The sequence below is a fragment of the Eucyclogobius newberryi genome, unplaced genomic scaffold (assembly GCF_026437365.1).
Source record: "Eucyclogobius newberryi isolate DKJ021-1_F unplaced genomic scaffold, fEucNew1.0.hap1 SCAF_10, whole genome shotgun sequence".
Taxonomy (NCBI): Eukaryota; Metazoa; Chordata; class Actinopteri; order Gobiiformes; family Gobiidae; genus Eucyclogobius; species Eucyclogobius newberryi.
The window spans coordinates 35,730,830-35,756,231 of NW_027315724.1; the positions used below are offsets into that span (position 1 = coordinate 35,730,830).

General features: G+C 48.2%; 1 protein-coding gene across 1 annotated transcript; it reads right to left on the reverse strand.

The window, feature by feature from the left end:
- On the reverse strand, nucleotides 1-24,003 carry LOC140368915 (aldehyde dehydrogenase, dimeric NADP-preferring-like). The gene is made up of 10 exons (XM_072456084.1): nucleotides 23,904-24,003; nucleotides 22,334-22,497; nucleotides 18,735-18,966; nucleotides 18,584-18,669; nucleotides 17,066-17,274; nucleotides 15,989-16,106; nucleotides 14,937-15,078; nucleotides 4,389-4,555; nucleotides 3,405-3,504; nucleotides 1-626 (listed from the first exon to the last, which is right to left on the reverse strand). Exons 1-10 carry the CDS (start codon nucleotides 23,938-23,940, stop codon nucleotides 304-306), a joined length of 1,578 nt encoding a protein of 525 aa, XP_072312185.1. The 5' UTR covers nucleotides 23,941-24,003; the 3' UTR covers nucleotides 1-303.
- Nucleotides 24,004-25,402: the final 1,399 nt, after the last annotated feature.

Consider the following 25,402-nt stretch of genomic DNA (forward strand, 5'->3'; position numbering starts at 1 on the left):
TTTATTACACAATAAAAACATTTATTACACAATAAAAACATTTACATGAATATTGTACAGAAAGATTTATGCAAATATCAAATATAATATATGAAACTATTAATTCAGATAATGAATAGTTCATTAAACACATTATAATACACTTTTACAAAAGGACAGTTTTAAACAAAGGGATATTAATCAATTATTTTAGATAAATGTGTTCTCGGGTTTGTAACTGTACTAAACCGGGTCTAAACCAGGACTAAACCGGGTCTAAACCCGGTCTAAACCAGGACTAAACCAGGTCTAAACCCGGTCTAATCACCAGTAGTAGTTGTAGATGCCCCTCCAGTACCAGCAGGTGCAGTTGAGTCCGGCGGCGATCAGCAGAATGACCACGAGCGTGACCATGAGGATGACGGCGATGGCGGTGGCGGACACGGCCCAGACGAAGGTGCGACGCGACATGTCGATGAGCGGCGCGCGCATGGCCATCTTGACGCGCCGCGCCCGGCGCCGGTCCTGAGGCGGGTAACGGTGCAGGTTCACGCTCTCCATGGTCAGCGAGCGCACCAGGCACGAGCGCATGTGACTCAGCTGCTCGAACGAGTGCTTCCCATGATACTGACCCATCCCACTGTGACCTGCAGACGCACAACGTGTGAGACATGTGTGTGACCTGCAGACGCACAACGTGTGAGACATGTGTGTGACCTGCAGACGCACAACGTGATACACAACGTGTGAGACATGTGTGTGACCTGCAGACGCACAACGTGTGAGACATGTGTGTGACCTGCAGACGCACAACGTGTGAGACATGTGTGTGACCTGCAGACGCACAACGTGACACACAACGTGTGAGACACAACGTGTGAGACATGTGTGTGACCTGCAGACGCACAACGTGTGAGACATGTGTGTGACCTGCAGACGCACAACGTGACACACAACGTGTGAGACATGTGTGTGACCTGCAGACGCACAACGTGTGAGACATGTGTGTGACCTGCAGACGCACAACGTGTGAGACATGTGTGTGACCTGCAGACGCACAACGTGTGAGACATGTGTGTGACCTGCAGACGCACAACGTGACACACAACGTGTGAGACATGTGTGTGACCTGCAGACGCACAACGTGTGAGACATGTGTGTGACCTGCAGACGCACAACGTGTGAGACATGTGTGTGACCTGCAGACGCACAACGTGACACACAACGTGTGAGACATGTGTGTGACCTGCAGACGCACAACGTGTGAGACATGTGTGTGACCTGCAGACGCACAACGTGTGAGACATGTGTGTGACCTGCAGACGCACAACGTGACACACAACGTGTGAGACATGTGTGTGACCTGCAGACGCACAACGTGTGAGACATGTGTGTGACCTGCAGACGCACAACGTGACACACAACGTGTGAGACATGTGTGTGACCTGCAGACGCACAACGTGACACACAACGTGTGAGACATGTGTGTGACCTGCAGACGCACAACGTGACACACAACGTGTGAGACACAACGTGTGAGACATGTGTGTGACCTGCAGACGCACAACGTGTGACGCACAACGTGTGAGACATGTGTGTGACCTGCAGACGCACAACGTGTGACGCACAACGTGTGAGACATGTGTGTGACCTGCAGACGCACAACGTGTGACGCACAACGTGTGAGACATATGTGTGACCTGCAGACACACAACGTGTGACGCACAACGTGACACACAACGTGTGAGACACAACGTGTGAGACACAACGTGTGAGACATGTGTGTGACCTGCAGACGCACAACGTGTGACGCACAACGTGTGAGACACAACGTGTGAGACACAACGTGTGAGACATATGTGTGACCTGCAGACACACAACGTGTGACGCACAACGTGACACACAACGTGTGAGACACAACGTGTGAGACATGTGTGTGACCTGCAGACGCACAACGTGACACACAACGTGTGAGACATGTGTGTGACCTGCAGACGCTCAACGTGTGACGCACAACGTGTGAGACATGTGTATGACCTGTAGACGCACAACGTGTGACGCACAACGTGTGAGACATGTGTGTGACCTGCAGACGCACAACGTGTGAGACATGTGTGTGATCTGCAGACGCACAACGTGTGACGCACAACGTGTGAGACATGTGTGTGACCTGCAGACGCACAACGTGTGAGACATGTGTGTGACCTGCAGACGCACAACGTGTGAGACATGTGTGTGACCTGCAGACGCACAACGTGTGAAACATGTGTGTGACCTGCAGACGCACAACGTGTGAGACATGTGTGTGACCTGCAGACGCACAACGTGTGACGCACAACGTGTGAGACATGTGTGTGACCTGCAGACGCACAACGTGTGACGCACAACGTGTGAGACATGTGTGTGACCTGCAGACGCACAATGTGTGACGCACAACGTGTGAGACATGTGTGTGACCTGCAAACGCACAACGTGTGACGCACAACGTGTGAGACATGTGTGTGACCTGCAGACGCACAACGTGTGACGCACAACGTGTGAGACATGTGTGTGACCTGCAAACGCACAACGTGTGACGCACAACGTGTGAGACATGTGTGAGACCTGCAGACGCACAACGTGTGAGACATGTGTGTGACCTGCAGACGCACAACGTGTGACACACAACGTGTGACGCACAACGTGTGAGACATGTGTGTGACCTGCAGACGCACAACGTGTGAGACATGTGTGTGACCTGCAGACGCACAACGTGTGACGCACAACGTGTGAGACATGTGTGTGACCTGCAGACGCACAACGTGTGACGCACAACGTGTGAGACATGTGTGTGACCTGCAGACGCACAACGTGTGAGACATGTGTGTGACCTGCAGACGCACAACGTGTGAGACATGTGTGTGACCTGCAGACGCACAACGTGTGAGACATGTGTGTGACCTGCAGACACACAAGTGTGAGACATGTGTGTGACCTGCAGACGCACAACGTGTGAGACATGTGTGTGACCTGCAGACGCACAAGTGTGAGACATGTGTGTGACCTGCAGACGCACAACGTGACACACAACGTGACGCACAACGTGACGCACAACGTGACGCACAACGTGACGCACAATGTGACGCACAAGTGTGACCTGCAGACGCACAAGTGTGATCTATTATATTAAGCCAGTGGTTCCAAGTACAAGGTGAACAACAGGGGGGACCAAGCACAACCCTGTCTCATTCCTGTTTCCAAAGTCACTGATTCTGTCAAATGATCGTTCATTTTGAGTATTAATGTTGAGCCATCGTAAAAACCTCAATATTTGTATTATTAATAACATCAATTTAAAATGTTCTCAGTATTTTAAATAAATAATGCCGGATGTGACCTTGTCCTGGTTCAGAGCTGGACTGTGGTGGTAAAAGTGCGTTGCTCACCGACTCCTCCGAAGGGCAGCGAGCTCAGCGTGTAGTGCATCAGGACGTCGTTCACCAGGACGCCACCGCTGCTCGTCTGCTCCAGCATCTTCTCTACGCCCTGACCACCACGACCATGACGACCACGACCATGACGACCACGACCATGACAACAACAACACACACGGGAGTCACAGGCTGTTTTTAACACTCACACCTTCTGACACTGACACATAAACTATTCACACAGAAAAACACGACAAAAAAACAGAATAAACTCTCTCAAAACTTCAGCGAACTCATTCCTGCCTTTTTCTTTCTGCTGCAGTTAATATTAATATTAAACTTAACTTATCTTATTTTATTGTCAACAAATACAAATGTTGGTCAACAGCATCAACTACTTCATCGACTAAACGACTTTATCCTGATAAAAGCTGAACAGTTCTTAAAGTGCGACAGCTTTTTATGATTTGCATCTGTTGTAAATATAAATGATAGTTTTATATCAAACAAGTTGTTTTTTGTGTGGAGAAAAGACAGGAAGTGACATCACACCAGGGACAGGAAGTGACATCAAACCAGGGACAGGAAGTGACATCACACCAGGGAAACTCACTCCGGTAAAAGTTTATGCAGAATTTACTTTTTGCCTCTCCAAACATTAATTCAACAAAATAAAGGCACTCTCATATTTATTTATTTTATTTATTTTATTTATTTTATATATTTTATTTATTTTATTTATTTTAGGGGGGCACCGTGCAGGTCACAGGTGCGACCTGCACGGTGCGACCTGCAGGGGGCGCTGCACGGTGCGACCTGCAGGGGGCGCTGCACGGTGCGACCTGCACGGTGCGACCTGCAGGGGGCGCTGCACGGTGCGACCTGCAGGGTGCAACCTGCAAGGGGCGCTGAAGCTTATCTAAGCTTTAAAGACCTAAACGAGCTGTAAAACTGTCACAAACGCCACATGAACTCGGGAGCCCACAGACTGTGCCTCACCTTCGGGTCGTTGCAGAAGATGTACAGGGCCAGGGGTTTCTCTCGCTCGTTGACAAAGCGAATGGCGTCGTCGATGTCGCTCACGGCCACCAGGGGGAGCACGGGCCCAAAGATCTCCTCCTGCATGAGCCTAGACTGAGGTGGGACGTCCCGGAGAACTGTGGGAGCTCCACACGGGAACACACGACGTCTACATTACGACCACTTCAGGTAAAAATAACAGATGATTTATACATTTAAGTTACTGTCATTTGAAGGACGACACATGACACATTGTCCACACATTTTTCACCGTTATTCCACAAATTTTCCATAAAATGTTATGAATTTTCCATAAAATGTTATGAATTTTCCATAAAATTTTATACATTTCCTCTAATTTTCAACTTTTTTCTCAACCAATTATTTTAAAATGTTCAGATTTCCCTCAAAGTTTCCACAAATGATCCACAAAGTTTACTCTAAATATTCCTCAAATTTGTCCTCAAATTGTCCCTAATTTTTCTCAAATTTCCCATAATTTCCCAACAAATTTTACACTCTTCATCCTCAAAATTTCCCAAATTTTCCTTTATTTTCAACTTTTTTTGAACCGATTATTTTTCAATTTCCCACAAATTATCCACAAAGTTTCCTCTAAATATTCCTCAAATTTGTTTCTAATTACCCATTATTTACCGATGTGTCTCTGCGACTCTTACGATGTGTCTCTGTGACTCTTACGATGTGTCTCTGCGACTCTTACCGATGTGTCTCTGCGACTCTTACCGATGTGTCTCTGTGACTCTTACGATGTGTCTCTGTGACTCTTACCGATCTGTCTCTGTGACTCTTACGATGTGTCTCTGTGACTCTTACCGATGTGTCTCTGCGACTCTTACCGATGTGTCTCTGTGACTCTTACCGATGTGTCTCTGCGACTGTTACCGATGTGTCTCTGTGACTCTTACCGATGTGTCTCTGTGACTCTTACCAATGTATCTCTGTGACTCTTACCGATGTGTCTCTGTGACTCTTACGATGTGTCTCTGTGACTCTTACGATGTGTCTCTGTGACTCTTACGATGTGTCTCTGTGACTCTTACCGATGTGTCTCTGTGACTCTTACGATGTGTCTCTGTGACTCTTACCGATGTGTCTCTGTGACTCTTACCGATGTGTCTCTGCGACTCTTACCGATGTGTCTCTGCGACTCTTACCGATGTGTCTCTGTGACTCTTACCGATGTGTCTCTGTGACTCTTACGATGTGTCTCTGTGACTCTTACGATGTGTCTCTGTGACTCTTACCGATGTATCTCTGTGACTCTTACTGATGTGTCTCTGTGACTCTTACCGATGTGTCTCTGTGACTCTTACCGATGTGTCTCTGCGACTCTTACGATGTGTCTCTGTGACTCTTACTGATGTGTCTCTGCGACTCTTACCGATGTGTCTCTGTGACTCTTACCGATGTATCTCTGCGATTCTTACCGATGTGTCTCTGTAGCTCTTACCGATGTGTCTCTGCGACTCTTACCGATGTGTCTCTGTGACTCTTACCGATGTATCTCTGCGACTCTTACCGATGTGTCTCTGTAGCTCTTACCGATGTGTCTCTGTGACTCTTACCGATGTGTCTCTGCGACTCTTACGATGTGTCTCTGTGACTCTTACCGATGTGTCTCTGTGACTCTTACCGATGTATCTCTGCGACTCTTACCGATGTGTCTCTGTGACTCTTACCGATGTGTCTCTGTGACTCTTACCGATGTGTCTCTGTGACTCTTACCGATGTGTCTCTGTGACTCTTACGATGTATCTCTGCGACTCTTACCGATGTGTCTCTGTGACTCTTACCGATGTGTCTCTGCGACTGTTACCGATGTGTCTCTGCGACTGTTACCGATGTGTCTCTGTGACTCTTACGATGTGTCTCTGTGACTCTTACCGATGTATCTCTGCGACTCTTACGATGTGTCTCTGTGACTCTTACGATGTATCTCTGCGACTCTTACCAATGTGTCTCTGTAGCTCTTACCGATGTGTCTCTGCGACTGTTACCGATGTGTCTCTGCGACTGTTACCGATGTGTCTCTGTGACTCTTACGATGTGTCTCTGTGACTCTTACCGATGTATCTCTGCGACTCTTACGATGTGTCTCTGTGACTCTTACCGATCTGTCTCTGTGACTCTTACGATGTGTCTCTGTGACTCTTACCGATGTGTCTCTGCGACTCTTACCGATGTGTCTCTGTGACTCTTACCGATGTGTCTCTGCGACTGTTACCGATGTGTCTCTGTGACTCTTACCGATGTGTCTCTGTGACTCTTACCAATGTATCTCTGTGACTCTTACCGATGTGTCTCTGTGACTCTTACGATGTGTCTCTGTGACTCTTACGATGTGTCTCTGTGACTCTTACGATGTGTCTCTGTGACTCTTACCGATGTGTCTCTGTGACTCTTACGATGTGTCTCTGTGACTCTTACCGATGTGTCTCTGTGACTCTTACCGATGTGTCTCTGCGACTCTTACCGATGTGTCTCTGCGACTCTTACCGATGTGTCTCTGTGACTCTTACCGATGTGTCTCTGTGACTCTTACGATGTGTCTCTGTGACTCTTACGATGTGTCTCTGTGACTCTTACCGATGTATCTCTGTGACTCTTACTGATGTGTCTCTGTGACTCTTACCGATGTGTCTCTGTGACTCTTACCGATGTGTCTCTGCGACTCTTACGATGTGTCTCTGTGACTCTTACTGATGTGTCTCTGCGACTCTTACCGATGTGTCTCTGTGACTCTTACCGATGTATCTCTGCGATTCTTACCGATGTGTCTCTGTAGCTCTTACCGATGTGTCTCTGCGACTCTTACCGATGTGTCTCTGTGACTCTTACCGATGTATCTCTGCGACTCTTACCGATGTGTCTCTGTAGCTCTTACCGATGTGTCTCTGTGACTCTTACCGATGTGTCTCTGCGACTCTTACGATGTGTCTCTGTGACTCTTACCGATGTGTCTCTGTGACTCTTACCGATGTATCTCTGCGACTCTTACCGATGTGTCTCTGTGACTCTTACCGATGTGTCTCTGTGACTCTTACCGATGTGTCTCTGTGACTCTTACCGATGTGTCTCTGTGACTCTTACGATGTATCTCTGCGACTCTTACCGATGTGTCTCTGTGACTCTTACCGATGTGTCTCTGCGACTGTTACCGATGTGTCTCTGCGACTGTTACCGATGTGTCTCTGTGACTCTTACGATGTGTCTCTGTGACTCTTACCGATGTATCTCTGCGACTCTTACGATGTGTCTCTGTGACTCTTACGATGTATCTCTGCGACTCTTACCAATGTGTCTCTGTAGCTCTTACCGATGTGTCTCTGCGACTGTTACCGATGTGTCTCTGCGACTGTTACCGATGTGTCTCTGTGACTCTTACGATGTGTCTCTGTGACTCTTACCGATGTATCTCTGCGACTCTTACGATGTGTCTCTGTGACTCTTACCGATGTGTCTCTGTGACTCTTACCGATGTGTCTCTGTGACTCTTACCGATGTGTCTCTGTGACTCTTACCGATGTGTCTCTGTGACTCTTACGATGTATCTCTGCGACTCTTACCGATGTATCTCTGCGACTCTTACCGATGTGTCTCTGTGACTCTTACCGATGTGTCTCTGTGACTCTTACCGATGTGTCTCTGTGACTCTTACCGATGTGTCTCTGCGACTCTTACGATGTATCCCTGCGACTCTTACCGATGTATCTCTGTGACTCTTACGATGTATCTCTGCGACTCTTACCGATGTGTCTCTGCGACTGTTACCGATGTGTCTCTGTGACTCTTACGATGTGTCTCTGTGACTCTTACCGATGTGTCTCTGTGACTCTTACGATGTGTCTCTGCGACTCTTACGATGTGTCTCTGCGACTCTAACCGATGTGTCTCTGTGACTCTTACGATGTGTCTCTGTGACTCTTACGATGTGTCTCTGCGACTCTTACGATGTATCTCTGAGACTCTTACCGATGTGTCTCTGCGACTCTTACGATGTGTCTCTGCGACTCTAACCGATGTGTCTCTGTGACTCTTACGATGTGTCTCTGTGACTCTTACGATGTGTCTCTGTGACTCTTACCGATGTGTCTCTGTGACTCTTACGATGTGTCTCTGTGACTCTTACGATGTGTCTCTGTGACTCTTACCGATGTATCTCTGCGACTCTTACCGATGTGTCTCTGCAACTCTTACCGATGTGTCTCTGTGACTCTTACGATGTGTCTCTGTGACTCTTACGATGTGTCTCTGTGACTCTTACCGATGTGTCTCTGCAACTCTTACCGATGTGTCTCTGTGACTCTTACCGATGTGTCTCTGTGACTCTTACGATGTGTCTCTGTGACTCTTACCGATGTGTCTCTGTGACTCTTACCGATGTGTCTCTGCGACTCTTACCGATGTGTCTCTGTGACTCTTACCGATGTGTCTCTGTGACTCTTACGATGTGTCTCTGCGACTCTTACGATGTGTCTCTGCGACTCTAACCGATGTGTCTCTGTGACTCTTACGATGTGTCTCTGTGACTCTTACGATGTGTCTCTGCGACTCTTACGATGTATCTCTGAGACTCTTACCGATGTGTCTCTGCGACTCTTACGATGTGTCTCTGCGACTCAAACCGATGTGTCTCTGTGACTCTTACGATGTGTCTCTGTGACTCTTACGATGTGTCTCTGTGACTCTTACCGATGTGTCTCTGTGACTCTTACGATGTGTCTCTGTGACTCTTACGATGTGTCTCTGTGACTTACCGATGTATCTCTGCGACTCTTACCGATGTGTCTCTGCAACTCTTACCGATGTGTCTCTGTGACTCTTACGATGTGTCTCTGTGACTCTTACCGATGTGTCTCTGTGACTCTTACCGATGTGTCTCTGTGACTCTTACCGATGTGTCTCTGCGACTCTTACCGATGTGTCTCTGTAGCTCTTACCGATGTGTCTCTGCGACTGTTACCGATGTGTCTCTGCGACTCTTACCGATGTGTCTCTGTGACTCTTACCGATGTGTCTCTGCGACTCTTACCGATGTGTCTCTGTGACTCTTATGATGTGTCTCTGTGACTCTTACCGATGTGTCTCTGTGACTCTTACCGATGTATCTCTGTGACTCTTACCGATGTGTCTCTGCGACTCTTACCGATGTGTCTCTGCGACTCTTACGATGTGTCTCTGTGACTCTTACCGATGTGTCTCTGTGACTCTTACGATGTGTCTCTGTGACTCTTACCGATGTGTCTCTGTGACTCTTACCGATGTATCTCTGTGACTCTTACCGATGTGTCTCTGTGACTCTTACGATGTGTCTCTGTGACTCTTACGATGTGTCTCTGTAGCTCTTACCGATGTATCTCTGCGACTCTTACCGATGTGTCTCTGCGACTCTTACGATGTGTCTCTGTGACTCTTACCGATGTATCTCTGCGACTCTTACCGATGTGTCTCTGTAGCTCTTACCGATGTGTCTCTGTGACTCTTACCGATGTGTCTCTGCGACTCTTACGATGTGTCTCTGCGACTCTTACCGATGTGTCTCTGCAACTCTTACCGATGTGTCTCTGTGACTCTTACGATGTGTCTCTGTGACTCTTACGATGTGTCTCTGCGACTCTTACGATGTGTCTCTGTGACTCTTACCGATGTGTCTCTGCGACTCTTACCGATGTGTCTCTGTGACTCTTACCGATGTGTCTCTGCGACTCTTACCAATGTGTCTCTGTAGCTCTTACCGATGTGTCTCTGCGACTCTTACCGATGTGTCTCTGTGACTCTTACCGATGTATCTCTGCGACTCTTACCAATGTGTCTCTGTAGCTCTTACCGATGTGTCTCTGCGACTCTTACCGATGTGTCTCTGTGACTCTTACCGATGTGTCTCTGTGACTCTTACGATGTGTCTCTGTGACTCTTACCGATGTGTCTCTGTGACTCTTACCGATGTGTCTCTGCGACTCTTACCGATGTGTCTCTGTGACTCTTACGATGTGTCTCTGCGACTCTTACGATGTGTCTCTGCGACTCTAACCGATGTGTCTCTGTGACTCTTACGATGTGTCTCTGTGACTCTTACGATGTGTCTCTGCGACTCTTACGATGTATCTCTGAGACTCTTACCGATGTGTCTCTGCGACTCTTACGATGTGTCTCTGCGACTCTAACCGATGTGTCTCTGTGACTCTTACGATGTGTCTCTGTGACTCTTACGATGTGTCTCTGTGACTCTTACCGATGTGTCTCTGTGACTCTTACGATGTGTCTCTGTGACTCTTACGATGTGTCTCTGTGACTCTTACCGATGTATCTCTGCGACTCTTACCGATGTGTCTCTGCAACTCTTACCGATGTGTCTCTGTGACTCTTACGATGTGTCTCTGTGACTCTTACGATGTGTCTCTGTGACTCTTACCGATGTGTCTCTGCAACTCTTACCGATGTGTCTCTGTGACTCTTACCGATGTGTCTCTGTGACTCTTACGATGTGTCTCTGTGACTCTTACCGATGTGTCTCTGTGACTCTTACCGATGTGTCTCTGCGACTCTTACCGATGTGTCTCTGTGACTCTTACCGATGTGTCTCTGTGACTCTTACGATGTGTCTCTGCGACTCTTACGATGTGTCTCTGCGACTCTAACCGATGTGTCTCTGTGACTCTTACGATGTGTCTCTGTGACTCTTACGATGTGTCTCTGCGACTCTTACGATGTATCTCTGAGACTCTTACCGATGTGTCTCTGCGACTCTTACGATGTGTCTCTGCGACTCAAACCGATGTGTCTCTGTGACTCTTACGATGTGTCTCTGTGACTCTTACGATGTGTCTCTGTGACTCTTACCGATGTGTCTCTGTGACTCTTACGATGTGTCTCTGTGACTCTTACGATGTGTCTCTGTGACTTACCGATGTATCTCTGCGACTCTTACCGATGTGTCTCTGCAACTCTTACCGATGTGTCTCTGTGACTCTTACGATGTGTCTCTGTGACTCTTACCGATGTGTCTCTGTGACTCTTACCGATGTGTCTCTGTGACTCTTACCGATGTGTCTCTGCGACTCTTACCGATGTGTCTCTGTAGCTCTTACCGATGTGTCTCTGCGACTGTTACCGATGTGTCTCTGCGACTCTTACCGATGTGTCTCTGCGACTGTTACCGATGTGTCTCTGCGACTCTTACCGATGTGTCTCTGTGACTCTTACCGATGTGTCTCTGCGACTCTTACCGATGTGTCTCTGTGACTCTTATGATGTGTCTCTGTGACTCTTACCGATGTGTCTCTGTGACTCTTACCGATGTATCTCTGTGACTCTTACCGATGTGTCTCTGCGACTCTTACCGATGTGTCTCTGCGACTCTTACGATGTGTCTCTGTGACTCTTACCGATGTGTCTCTGTGACTCTTACGATGTGTCTCTGTGACTCTTACCGATGTGTCTCTGTGACTCTTACCGATGTATCTCTGTGACTCTTACCGATGTGTCTCTGTGACTCTTACGATGTGTCTCTGTGACTCTTACGATGTGTCTCTGTAGCTCTTACCGATGTATCTCTGCGACTCTTACCGATGTGTCTCTGCGACTCTTACGATGTGTCTCTGTGACTCTTACCGATGTATCTCTGCGACTCTTACCGATGTGTCTCTGTAGCTCTTACCGATGTGTCTCTGTGACTCTTACCGATGTGTCTCTGCGACTCTTACGATGTGTCTCTGCGACTCTTACCGATGTGTCTCTGCAACTCTTACCGATGTGTCTCTGTGACTCTTACGATGTGTCTCTGTGACTCTTACGATGTGTCTCTGCGACTCTTACGATGTGTCTCTGTGACTCTTACCGATGTGTCTCTGCGACTCTTACCGATGTGTCTCTGTGACTCTTACCGATGTGTCTCTGCGACTCTTACCAATGTGTCTCTGTAGCTCTTACCGATGTGTCTCTGCGACTCTTACCGATGTGTCTCTGTGACTCTTACCGATGTATCTCTGCGACTCTTACCAATGTGTCTCTGTAGCTCTTACCGATGTGTCTCTGCGACTCTTACCGATGTGTCTCTGTGACTCTTACCGATGTGTCTCTGTGACTCTTACGATGTGTCTCTGTGACTCTTACCGATGTGTCTCTGTGACTCTTACCGATGTGTCTCTGCGACTCTTACCGATGTGTCTCTGTGACTCTTACCGATGTGTCTCTGTGACTCTTACGATGTGTCTCTGTGACTCTTACCGATGTGTCTCTGCGACTCTTACCGATGTATCTCTGCGACTCTTACGATGTGTCTCTGTGACTCTTACCGATGTATCTCTGCGACTCTTACCGATGTGTCTCGGTAGCTCTTACCGATGTGTCTCTGTGACTCTTACCAATGTGTCTCTGTGACTCTTACGATGTGTCTCTGCAACTCTTACCGATGTGTCTCTGCAACTCTTACCGATGTGTCTCTGCGACTCTTACCGATGTGTCTCTGCGACTCTTACCGATGTGTCTCTGCGACTCTTACCGATGTGTCTGTAGCTCTTACCGATGTATCTCTGCGACTCTTACCAATGTGTCTCTGTAGCTCTTACCGATGTGTCTCTGCGACTCTTACCGATGTGTCTCTGTGACTCTTACCGATGTGTCTCTGTGACTCTTACGATGTGTCTCTGTGACTCTTACCGATGTGTCTCTGTGACTCTTACCGATGTGTCTCTGCGACTCTTACCGATGTGTCTCTGTGACTCTTACCGATGTGTCTCTGTGACTCTTACGATGTGTCTCTGTGACTCTTACCGATGTGTCTCTGCGACTCTTACCGATGTATCTCTGCGACTCTTACGATGTGTCTCTGTGACTCTTACCGATGTATCTCTGCGACTCTTACCGATGTGTCTCGGTAGCTCTTACCGATGTGTCTCTGTGACTCTTACCAATGTGTCTCTGTGACTCTTACGATGTGTCTCTGCAACTCTTACCGATGTGTCTCTGCAACTCTTACCGATGTGTCTCTGCGACTCTTACCGATGTGTCTCTGCGACTCTTACCGATGTGTCTCTGCGACTCTTACCGATGTGTCTGTAGCTCTTACCGATGTGTCTCTGTGACTCTTACCGATGTGTCTCTGTGACTCTTACCGATGTATCTCTGTGACTCTTACTGATGTGTCTCTGTGACTCTTACCAATGTGTCTCTGCGACTCTTACCGATGTGTCTCTGTGACTCTTACCGATGTATCTCTGTGACTCTTACGATGTATCTCTGCGACTCTTACCGATGTGTCTCTGTGACTCTTACCGATGTATCTCTGCGACTCTTACCGATGTGTCTCTGTGACTCTTACCGATGTGTCTCTGTGACTCTTACCGATGTGTCTCTGTGACTCTTACGATGTATCTCTGCGACTCTTACCGATGTGTCTCTGTGACTCTTACCGATGTGTCTCTGTGACTCTTACGATGTATCTCTGCGACTCTTACCAATGTGTCTCTGTAGCTCTTACCGATGTGTCTCTGCGACTGTTACCGATGTGTCTCTGCGACTGTTACCGATGTGTCTCTGTGACTCTTACGATGTGTCTCTGTGACTCTTACCGATGTATCTCTGCGACTCTTACGATGTGTCTCTGTGACTCTTACCGATGTGTCTCTGTGACTCTTACCGATGTGTCTCTGTGACTCTTACCGATGTGTCTCTGTGACTCTTACCGATGTGTCTCTGTGACTCTTACGATGTATCTCTGCGACTCTTACCGATGTATCTCTGCGACTCTTACCGATGTGTCTCTGTGACTCTTACCGATGTGTCTCTGTGACTCTTACCGATGTGTCTCTGTGACTCTTACCGATGTGTCTCTGCGACTCTTACGATGTATCCCTGCGACTCTTACCGATGTATCTCTGTGACTCTTACGATGTATCTCTGCGACTCTTACCGATGTGTCTCTGCGACTGTTACCGATGTGTCTCTGCGACTGTTACGATGTGTCTCTGTGACTCTTACCGATGTATCTCTGCGACTCTTACGATGTGTCTCTGTGACTCTTACATATTGTGTCTCTGTGACTCTTACCGATGTGTCTCTGTGACTCTTACCGATGTGTCTCTGTGACTCTTACCGATGTGTCTCTGTGACTCTTACGATGTATCTCTGCGACTCTTACCGATGTGTCTCTGTGACTCTTACGATGTATCTCTGCGACTCTTACGATGTGTCTCTGCGACTCTTACCGATGTGTCTCTGTGACTCTTACCGATGTGTCTCTGTGACTCTTACCGATGTGTCTCTGTGACTCTTACCGATGTGTCTCTGCGACTCTTACGATGTATCCCTGCGACTCTTACCGATGTGTCTCTGCGACTCTTACCGATGTATCTCTGCGACTCTTACCGATGTGTCTCTTTGACTCTTACCGATGTATCTCTGCGATTCTTACCGCTGTAGCTCTGCGACTCTTACCGATGTGTCTCTGCGACTCTTACCGATGTGTCTCTGCGACTCTTACCGATGTGTCTCTGTGACTCTTACCGATGTATCTCTGCGAGGCGTCGCTCTGGCCTCCGATCACGGGGGTGTATCCTTCCATCAGACCCATGATCCTGTTGAAGTGTCTCTGACTTATGATCCGGCCGTAATCTGGAGAACTCTTCGGATCGGCGCCGTAAAACTCCTGAAACACACACATAGAACATTTAGTGAGGTAATCTTCTTTGTTCATCAGGTCTTTGTTCATTCATCTTGCTCCCTTCAGGAGGTCACAGCTCGTCTCGGGGTCAAAGTGCATCCGGAATGTCTTCACTTTTCCCACATTTGGTTCTGTCACAGCCTGGAGACGACGTGAAAGAAGGTCGCTTGAATACTAAGATAAAAAGCTCTTCACGGCGGTTGCCATGACACTCAGACCTGACCTCAGGGTCATGGTTTTTCCTCTGATCGTCCTGGAGATGTTTCTACAGCTCGACTGGAGTCCACCTGTTGTAAAGTTAGGTGGACATGAGTTGGAGAAGCTCACGTCTGTCGATAGAAGGTCCCACAGTAACAGTGATGTCAGACCCCAGAGGAACTGTAGACCCCAGAGGAACTGTAGACCCCAGAGGAACTGTAGACCTCAGAGGAGCTGTAGACCTCAGAGGAGCTGTAGACCTCAGAGGAGCTGTAGACCTCAGAGGAACTGTAGACCTCAGAGGAACTGTAGACCGCAGAGGAACTGTCTGTAGATCTCAGAGGAACTGTAGACCCCAGAGGAGCTGTAGAAATCAGAGGAGCTGTAGACCTCAGAGGAGCTGTAGACCTCAGAGGAACTGTCTGTAGACCTCAGAGGAACTGTCTGTAGATCTCAGAGGAACTGTCTGTAGACCTCAGAGGAACTGTAGACCCCAGAGGAGCTGTAGACCCCAGAGGAGCTGTAGACCTCAGAGGAACTGTAGACCTCAGAGGCTGAACTGAGCAATTGGGGAAGGAACTTTATGAATTTAATCCGTTTTGGAATGAGGCTGTAACATAACAAAATGTGAGAAAAGACTTTCCGGATGCAATGTAACTGGTTCAGTCCTGGTTTAGTCTTGGTTTAGTCCTGGTACCTCCAGTGTGAGGCGGATGCACTCGATGAGCTGGCTCTGGACACTGGGCTCACACAGAACATAATCTGGAGCGATGCAGGTCTGACCACAGTTCACGAACTTCCCCCACGTGATCCTCCTGAACACACAGAACATGGGGTCAGACCCTTTAATAGTGTGCTCCTCCTGAACACACAGAACATGGGGTCAGACCCTTTAATAGTGTAATCCTCCTGAACACACACAACATGGGGTCAGACCCTTTAATAGTGTGATCCTCCTGAACACACACAACATGGGGTCAGACCCTTTAATAGTGTGATCCTCCTGAACACACACAACATGGGTCAGACCCTTTAATAGTGTGATCCTCCTGAACACACACAACATGGGGTCAGACCCTTTAATAGTATGATACTCCTGAACAGACACAACATGGGGTCAGACCCTTTAATAGTGTGATCCTCCTGAACACACACAACATGGGGTCAGACCCTTTAATAGTGTAATACTCCTGAACACACACAACATGGGGTCAGACCCTTTAATAGTGTAATACTCCTGAACACACACAACATGGGGTCAGACCCTTTAATAGTGTAATACTCCTGAACACACACAACATGGGGTCAGACCCTGCAATAGTGTAATACTCTTGAACACACACAACATGAGGTCAGACCCTTTAATAGTGTGATCCTCCTGAACACACACACCATGAGGTCATCCTCAGTGTTATATCAGACCCTTTAATAGTGTGATCCTCCTGAACACACAGAACATGGGGTCAGACCCTTTAATAGTGTAATACTCCTGAACACACACAACATGGGGTCAGACCCTTTAATAGTGTGATCCTCCTGAACACACAGAACATGGGGTCAGACCCTTTAATAGCGTAATACTCCTGAACACACACAACATGAGGTCAGACCCTTTAATAGTGTGATCCTCCTGAACACACAGAACATGAGGTCAGACCCTTTAATAGTGTGATCCTCCTGAACACACACAACATGAGGTCAGACCCTTTAATAGTGTGATCCTCCTGAACACACACAACATGGGGTCAGACCCTTTAATAGTGTGATCCTTTACCTGGCTGCCACCCGGATGTTGCAGTCGGGGTGCACGTAGCAGGGGCTCTTCCCGCCCAGCTCCAGGGTGACGGGCGTGAGGTGAGCGGCCGCCGCCTCCATCACCAGACGACCCACGGAGCTGCTGCCCGTGTAGAAGATGTGGTCCCAACGCTGCCTGAGCAGCTCCTGAGTCTCACCCACTCCTCCAGGGACCACAGGGAACAGGTCCTGAGCAGAGACAGGGGCTAAAGCAGGCTAAAGAGGGCTAAAGAGGGGCTAAAGAGGGCTAAAGAGGGCTAAAGAGGGGCTAAAGAGGGGCTAAAGAGGGCTAAAGAGGGCCTAAAGAGGGCTAGAGGGGCTAAAGAGGGGCTAAAGAGGGCCTAAAGAGGGAGAAAAGAGGGCTAAAGAGGGGCTAAAGAAGGCTAAAGAGGGACTAAAGAAGGCTAAAGAGGGCTAAAGAGGGACTAAAGAAGGGCTAAAGAGGGCTAAAGAGGGACTAAAGAGGGCTAAAGAGGGCTAAAGAGGGCCTAAAGAGGGCTAAAGAGGGACTAAAGAGGGCTAAAGAGGGGCTAAAGAGGGCTAAAGAGGGCCTAAAGAGGGGCTAAAGAGGGCTAGAGGGGCTAAAGAAGGCTAAAGAGGGCCTAAAGAGGGCTAAAGAGGGCTAAAGAGGGGCTAAAGAGGGCCTAAAGAGGGTCTAAAGAGGGCTAAAGAGGGGCTAAAGAAGGCTAAAGAGGGACTAAAGAAGGCTAAAGAGGGTCTAAAGAGGGCTAAAGAGGGGCTAAAGAAGGCTAAAGAGGGACTAAAGAGGGCTAAAGAGGGGCTAAAGAGGGCTAAAGAGGGCCTAAAGAGGGCTAAAGAGGGCTAAAGAGGGCTAGAGGGGCTAAAGAAGGCTAAAGAGGGGCTAAAGAGGGCTAAAGAGGGCTAAAGAAGGGCTAAAGAGGGCTAAAGAGGGACTAAAGAGGGCTAAAGAGGGGCTAAAGAGGGCTAAAGAGGGCCTAAAGAGGGGCTAAAGAGGGCTAGAGGGGCTAAAGAAGGCTAAAGAGGGCCTAAAGAGGGCTAAAGAGGGCTAAAGAGGGGCTAAAGAGGGCCTAAAGAGGGTCTAAAGAGGGGCTAAAGAGGGCTAAAGAGGGGCTAAAGAAGGCTAAAGAGGGGCTAAAGAAGGCTAAAGAGGGACTAAAGAGGGCTAAAGAGGGGCTAAAGAGGGCTAAAGAGGGGCTAAAGAGGGCCTAAAGAGGGTCTAAAGAGGGCTAAAGAGGGGCTAAAGAAGGCTAAAGAGGGACTAAAGAAGGCTAAAGAGGGTCTAAAGAGGGGCTTAAGTGGGGCTAAAGAGGGACTAAAGCAGGGCTAAAGTGGGACTAAGGCGGGTCTAAACCCGGTCTACAGTGTGGGTCTAAACCCGGTCTACAGTGTGGGTCTAAACCCGGTCTACAGTGTGGGTCTAAACCCGGTCTACAGTGTGGGTCTAAACCCGGTCTACAGTGTGGGTCTAAACCCGGTCTACAGTGTGGGTCTAAACCCGGTCTACAGTGTGCTGTACCTTGTCCAGGTAGCGGGGCAGCAGAGCTCGGAGGAGGAGCGAGGAGCACTCACTGAGCTCTGAAGGCTTCACCACAGCAGCGTTTCCTGGAGTTCACACATGACATCATCATTATCTCACTCCAGAGCAAAGACCCAAACATGTGACTGACCTGCAGCGATGGCTCCGACGAGGGGCCCCAGCGTGAGGGCCCATGGGTAGTTCCAGGCCCCAATGATGAGGACCACGCCCAGGGGCTGAGGCTGGACATAGACCTGGTCTCTGAGGGTCAAGATGGAGCGCTCCACTGACCGAGGAGCCGCCCAAACTGCCAGTTTGTCTATGGCCAACTTTATCTCATTCTCCAGCCCAGTCAGCTCCAGCAGCGGCGTGTCGTACTGGCTCTGAGAGAGAGACCTGGTTTAGACCTGGTTTAGTCCTGGTTTAGATCTGGTTTAGTCCTAGTTTAGTCCTAGTTTAGTCCTGGGTTAGCCCTGGTTTAGACCTGGTTTAAGCCTGGTTTAGTCCTAGTTTAGTCCTAGTTTAGTCCTGGTTTAGGCCTGGTTTAGTCCTGGTTTAGTCCTGGTTTAGTCCTGGTTTAGTCCTGGTTTAGACCTGGTTTAGACCTGGTTTAGTCCTGGTTTAGTCCTGGTTTAGACCTGGTTTAGTCCTGGTTTAGTCCTGGTTTAGACCTGGTTCAGTCCTGGTTTAGGCCTGGTTTAGACCTGGTTTAGTCCTGGTTTAGTCCTGGTTTAGGCCTGGTTCAGTCCTGGTTTAGACCTGGTTTAGTCCTGGTTTAGGCCTGGTTTAGTCCTGGTTTAGTCCTGGTTTAGACCTGGTTTAGTCCTGGTTTAGACCTGGTTTAGTCCTGGTTTAGTCCTGGTTTAGACCTGGTTTAGACCTGGTTTAGTCCTGGTTTAGTCCTGGTTTAGTCCTGGTTTAGACCTGGTTTAGTCCTGGTTTAGTCCTGGTTTAGGCCTGGTTTAGTCCTGGTTTAGTCCTGGTTTAGACCTGGTTTAGACCTGGTTTAGACCTGGTTTAGTCCTGGTTTAGTCCTGGTTTAGACCTGGTTTAGTCCTGGTTTAGTCCTGGTTTAGTCCTGGTTTAGACCTGGTTTAGTCCTGGTTAGACCTGGTTTAGACCTGGTTTAGACCTGGTTTAGTCCTGGTTTAGTCCTGGTTTAGACCTGGTTTAGACCTGGTTTAGTCCTGGTTTAGTCCTGGTTTAGACCTGGTTTAGTCCTGGTTTAGACCTGGTTTAGACCTGGTTTAGACCTGGTTTAGTCCTGGTTTAGTCCTGGTTTAGTCCTGGTTTAGACCTGGTTTAGTCCTGGTTTAGTCCTGGTTTAGACCTGGTTTAGACCTGGTTTAGTCCTGGTTTAGTCCTGGTTTAGACCTGGTTTAGACCTGGTTTAGACCTGGTTTAGTCCTGGTTTAGACCTGGTTTAGTCCTGGTTTAGTCCTGGTTTAGACCTGGTTTAGACCTGGTTTAGTCCTGGTTTAGACCTGGTTTAGACCTGGTTTAGACCTGGTTTAGTCCTGGTTTAGTCCTGGTTTAGTCCTGGTTTAGTCCTGGTTTAGACCTGGTTTAGTCCTGGTTTAGTCCTGGTTTAGACCTGGTTTAGACCTGGTTTAGTCCTGGTTTAGACCTGGTTTAGACCTGGTTTAGACCTGGTTTAGTCCTGGTTTAGACCTGGTTTAGACATGGTTTAGTCCTGGTTTAGTCCTGGTTTAGTCCTGGTTTAGACCTGGTTTAGACCTGGTTTAGACCTGGTTTAGACCTGGTTTAGACCTGGTTTAGTCCTGGTTTAGTCCTGGTTTAGACCTGGTTTAGACCTGGTTTAGACCTGGTTTAGACCTGGTTTAGACCTGGTTTAGTCCTGGTTTAGTCCTGGTTTAGACCTGGTTTAGTCCTGGTTTAGTCCTGGATTAGACCTGGTTTAGTCCTGGTTTAGTCCTGGTTTAGACCTGGTTTAGACCTGGTTTAGACCTGGTTTAGTCCTGGTTTAGTCCTGGTTTAGACCTGGTTTAGTCCTGGTTTAGACCTGGTTTAGTCCTGGTTTAGTCCTGGTTTAGACCTGGTTTAGACCTGGTTTAGTCCTGGTTTACACCTGGTTTAGACCTGGTTTAGACCTGGTTTAGTCCTGGTTTAGTCCTGGTTTAGTACTGGTTTAGACCTGGTTTAGTCCTGGTTTAGACCTGGTTTAGACCTGGTTTAGACCTGGTTTAGTCCTGGTTTAGACCTGGTTTAGACCTGGTTTAGACCTGGTTTAGTCCTGGTTTAGACCTGGTTTAGTCCTGGTTTAGTCCTGGTTTAGACCTGGTTTAGACCTGGTTTAGTCCTGGTTTAGACCTGGTTTAGACCTGGTTTAGACCTGGTTTAGTCCTGGTTTAGTCCTGGTTTAGTCCTGGTTTAGACCTGGTTTAGTCCTGGTTTAGTCCTGGTTTAGACCTGGTTTAGACATGGTTTAGTCCTGGTTTAGTCCTGGTTTAGTCCTGGTTTAGACCTGGTTTAGACCTGGTTTAGACCTGGTTTAGTCCTGGTTTAGACCTGGTTTAGACCTGGTTTAGTCCTGGTTTAGTCCTGGTTTAGACCTGGTTTAGTCCTGGTTTAGTCCTGGTTTAGACCTGGTTTAGACCTGGTTTAGTCCTGGTTTAGACCTGGTTTAGACCTGGTTTAGACCTGGTTTAGTCCTGGTTTAGACCTGGTTTAGACCTGGTTTAGACCTGGTTTAGTCCTGGTTTAGACCTGGTTTAGACCTGGTTTAGTCCTGGTTTAGTCCTGGTTTAGACCTGGTTTAGTCCTGGTTTAGTCCTGGTTTAGACCTGGTTTAGACCTGGTTTAGTCCTGGTTTAGACCTGGTTTAGACCTGGTTTAGACCTGGTTTAGTCCTGGTTTAGACCTGGTTTAGACCTGGTTTAGACCTGGTTTAGTCCTGGTTTAGACCTGGTTTAGTCCTGGTTTAGTCCTGGTTTAGACCTGGTTTAGACCTGGTTTAGTCCTGGTTTAGACCTGGTTTAGACCTGGTTTAGACCTGGTTTAGTCCTGGTTTAGTCCTGGTTTAGTCCTGGTTTAGACCTGGTTTAGTCCTGGTTTAGTCCTGGTTTAGACCTGGTTTAGACATGGTTTAGTCCTGGTTTAGTCCTGGTTTAGTCCTGGTTTAGACCTGGTTTAGACCTGGTTTAGACCTGGTTTAGTCCTGGTTTAGACCTGGTTTAGACCTGGTTTAGTCCTGGTTTAGTCCTGGTTTAGACCTGGTTTAGTCCTGGTTTAGTCCTGGTTTAGACCTGGTTTAGACCTGGTTTAGTCCTGGTTTAGACCTGGTTTAGACCTGGTTTAGACCTGGTTTAGTCCTGGTTTAGACCTGGTTTAGACCTGGTTTAGTCCTGGTTTAGACCTGGTTTAGACCTGGTTTAGTCCTGGTTTAGTCCTGGTTTAGACCTGGTTTAGTCCTGGTTTAGTCCTGGTTTAGACCTGGTTTAGACCTGGTTTAGACCTGGTTTAGTCCTGGTTTAGACCTGGTTTAGACCTGGTTTAGTCCTGGTTTAGTCCTGGTTTAGACCTGGTTTAGTCCTGGTTTAGTCCTGGTTTAGACCTGGTTTAGACCTGGTTTAGTCCTGGTTTAGACCTGGTTTAGACCTGGTTTAGTCCTGGTTTAGACCTGGTTTAGACCTGGTTTAGTCCTGGTTTAGACCTGGTTTAGACCTGGTTTAGTCCTGGTTTAGTCCTGGTTTAGTCCTGGTTTAGACCTGGTTTAGACCTGGTCCTCACCCGGTTCAGGTCTTGTTTTAAGGCTGTGGCGATGTCCGTCTCTCTCTCTGTGATCATCTTGAGCAGAGCGTGCAGTTGCGCCAGTCTGAACTCCAGGGGGCGCATTCTGCCGCTGAGGAACGCCTGCCGCGCTCGAGAGGCCGCCTGACGCTCCAGACTCCCACCTGAGACCACAAGAGACCGGGTTTAGTCCTGACTAGTCCTGACTTAGTCCTGGTTTAGTCCTGGTTTAGTCCTGATTTAGTCCTGACTTAGTCCTGGTTTAGTCCTGGTTTAGTCCTGACTTAGTCCTAACTTAGTCCTGACTTAGTCCTGGTCTAGACCTGGTTTAGTCCTGGTCTAGACCGGGTTTAGTCCTGACAAGTCCTGACTTAGTCCTAGTTTAGTCCTGACTTAGTCCTGGTTTAGTCCTGACTTAGTCCTGACTGAGTCCTGGTTTAGTCCTGACTTAGCCCTGGTCTAGACCTGGTTTAGTCCTGGTCTAGACCTGGTTTAGTCCTGGTTTAGTCCTGGTTTAGTCCTGGTCTAGACCTGGTCTAGTCCTGGTTTAGTCCTGGTCTAGACCTGGTTTAGTCCTGGTCTAGACCTGGTCTAGTCCTGGTTTAGTCCTGGTCTAGACCTGGTTTAGTCCTGGTTTAGTCCTGGTTTAGTCCTGGTCTAGACCTGGTTTAGTCCTGGTTTAGTCCTGGTCTAGACCTGGTTTAGTCCTGGTTTAGTCCTGGTTTAGTCCTGGTTTAGTCCTGGTCTAGACCTGGTTTAGTCCTGGTTTAGTCCTGGTTTAGTCCTGGTCTAGACCTGGTTTAGTCCTGGTTTAGTCCTGGTTTAGTCCTGGTCTAGACCTGGTTTAGTCCTGGTTTAGTCCTGGTCTAGACCTGGTTTAGTCCTGGTTTAGTCCTGGTTTAGTCCTGGTCTAGACCTGGTTTAGTCCTGGTTTAGTCCTGGTTTAGTCCTGGTTTAGACCTGGTTTAGACCTGGTTTAGTCCTGGTTTAGTCCTGGTCTAGACCGGGTTTAGTCCTGACAAGTCCTGACTTAGTCCTAGTTTAGTCCTGACTTAGTCCTGGTTTAGTCCTGACTTAGTCCTGACTTAGTCCTGGTATAGTCCTGACTTAGTCCTGGTCTAGACCTGGTTTAGTCCTGGTCTAGACCTGGTTTAGTCCTGGTCTAGACCTGGTCTAGTCCTGGTTTAGTCCTGGTCTAGACCTGGTTTAGTCCTGGTCTAGACCTGGTCTAGTCCTGGTTTAGTCCTGGTCTAGACCTGGTTTAGTCCTGGTTTAGTCCTGGTTTAGTCCTGGTTTAGTCCTGGTTTAGACCTTGTTTAGTCCTGGTTTAGTCCTGGTTTAGTCCTGGTTTAGACCTGGTTTAGTCCTGGTTTAGTCCTGGTTTAGACCTGGTTTAGTCCTGGTTTAGACCTGGTTTAGTCCTGGTTTAGACCTGGTTTAGTCCTGGTTTAGACCTGGTTTAGTCCTGGATTAGTCCTGGTTTAGACACTGTCCACTCTGGTGACTTAGTTTAACCCTTAATCCTCCAGAGGCTGCAGCTCGTGTCTCACACAAACACAAAGTGCGTCACCTGGAGACATCGTGGAGCAAACCGCCAAATAAACCATTCACTCTGGAGGCGTGTCCCGCTCCGTGCGTGAAGTGTCCGTCCCGCTCTGTCCTACTCTGTCCCGCTCCGTGCGTGAAGTGTCCGTCCCGCTCTGTCCTACTCTGTCCCGCTCCGTGCGTAAAGTGTCCGTCCCGCTCCGTCCCGCTCTGTCCCGCTCTGTCCCGCTCCGTGCGTAAAGTATGCGTAAAGCCTCGCGCCTCCGTCTGCGCTCTGTCCCACACTGTCCCGGTCCCGCTCTGTCCCACACTGTCCCGGTCCCGCTCTGTCCCACACTGTCCCGGTCCCGCTCTGTCCCACACTGTCCCGGTCCCGCTCTGTCCCACACTGTCCCGGTCCCGCTCTGTCCCACACTGTCCCGCTCCGTGCCGCTCTGTACCGCCCCCAGCCCTTTGTCCCGTGTTTATCAAACGGAGGCTGACCCCGGATCAGTTTACACGCAGAGCCCACTCACTGTGACCTGAGACGCGCTCTGAGGCCGCGGGACAAAGTGTGAGACTGACCGGGACGAACCCTCAACTGCATTATTACATCCTCAATCATCTAAAATAAACTGAAATTACTAGTATTGCTATTAATTATTATCATTATTTATTTGTAATTATATATATATATATATATATATATATATATATATATATATATTCTTTGGAGCGGGTTGTCTATTTTACATTTTTATTTTTACATTGCGTTTATTCCGTTTTACTCCCTTTTATTTATTTATGCTTTATTTATATTTACGTGCAGCACTTTGTCTTAAAAAGGTTCTCCTCTCCACAGATCTGACCTGTGGCGTTACCTGTGCGTCTCCATGGGGACACGTTTAAAGCCAAACTGTGAGACATTCCAGACATATTTGATATGAATTCAAACACATAGGCAAAGTTACAGGTCAAATCTGTGGAGAGGCGACACATTAGAGGCAAACTGTGGCAGCGGCACAAACAAGAACAATGTTACAATCTTAAGAACGATAAAACGAGTCCCTGAAGAAGCCAACGATTTCTTCAAATGTAAGAGTTTAGTCCTGGTTTAGTCCTGGTTTAGTCCTGGTTTTGTCCTGGTTTTGTCCTGGATTGGTCCTGGTTTTGTCCTGGATTGGTCCTGGTTTAGTCTTGGTTTAGACCTGTTTTAGACCTGGTTTAGTCCTGGTTTAGTCCTGGTTTAGTCCTGGTTTAGACCTGGTTTAGTCCTGGTTTAGTCCTGGTTCAGTCCTGGTTTAGCCCTGGTTTAGACCTGGTTTAGTCCTGGTTTAGTCCTAGTTTAGACCTGGTTTAGTCCTGGTTTAGTCCTAGTTTAGACCTGGTTTAGTCCTGGTTTAGTCCTGGTTCAGTCCTGGTTTAGTCCTGGTTCAGTCCTGGTTTAGCCCTGGTTTAGACCTGGTTTAGTCCTGGTCTAGACCTGGTTTAGTCCTGGTTTAGTCCTAGTTTAGACCTGGTTTAGTCCTGGTCTAGACCTGGTTT

Coding starts and splice junctions, on each gene's coding strand:
- LOC140368915 (XM_072456084.1), bottom strand. CDS start 23,940: ATGGTTTATTTGGCGGTTTGCTCCACGATGTCTCCAG. Junction 16,107..17,065: donor AACATCCGGGTGGCAGCCAG/GTAAAGGATCAC, acceptor CTGTGTGTTCAG/GAGGATCACGTGGGGGAAGT. Junction 3,505..4,388: donor TCTTCTGCAACGACCCGAAG/GTGAGGCACAGT, acceptor CGTGGTGGTCAG/GGCGTAGAGAAGATGCTGGA.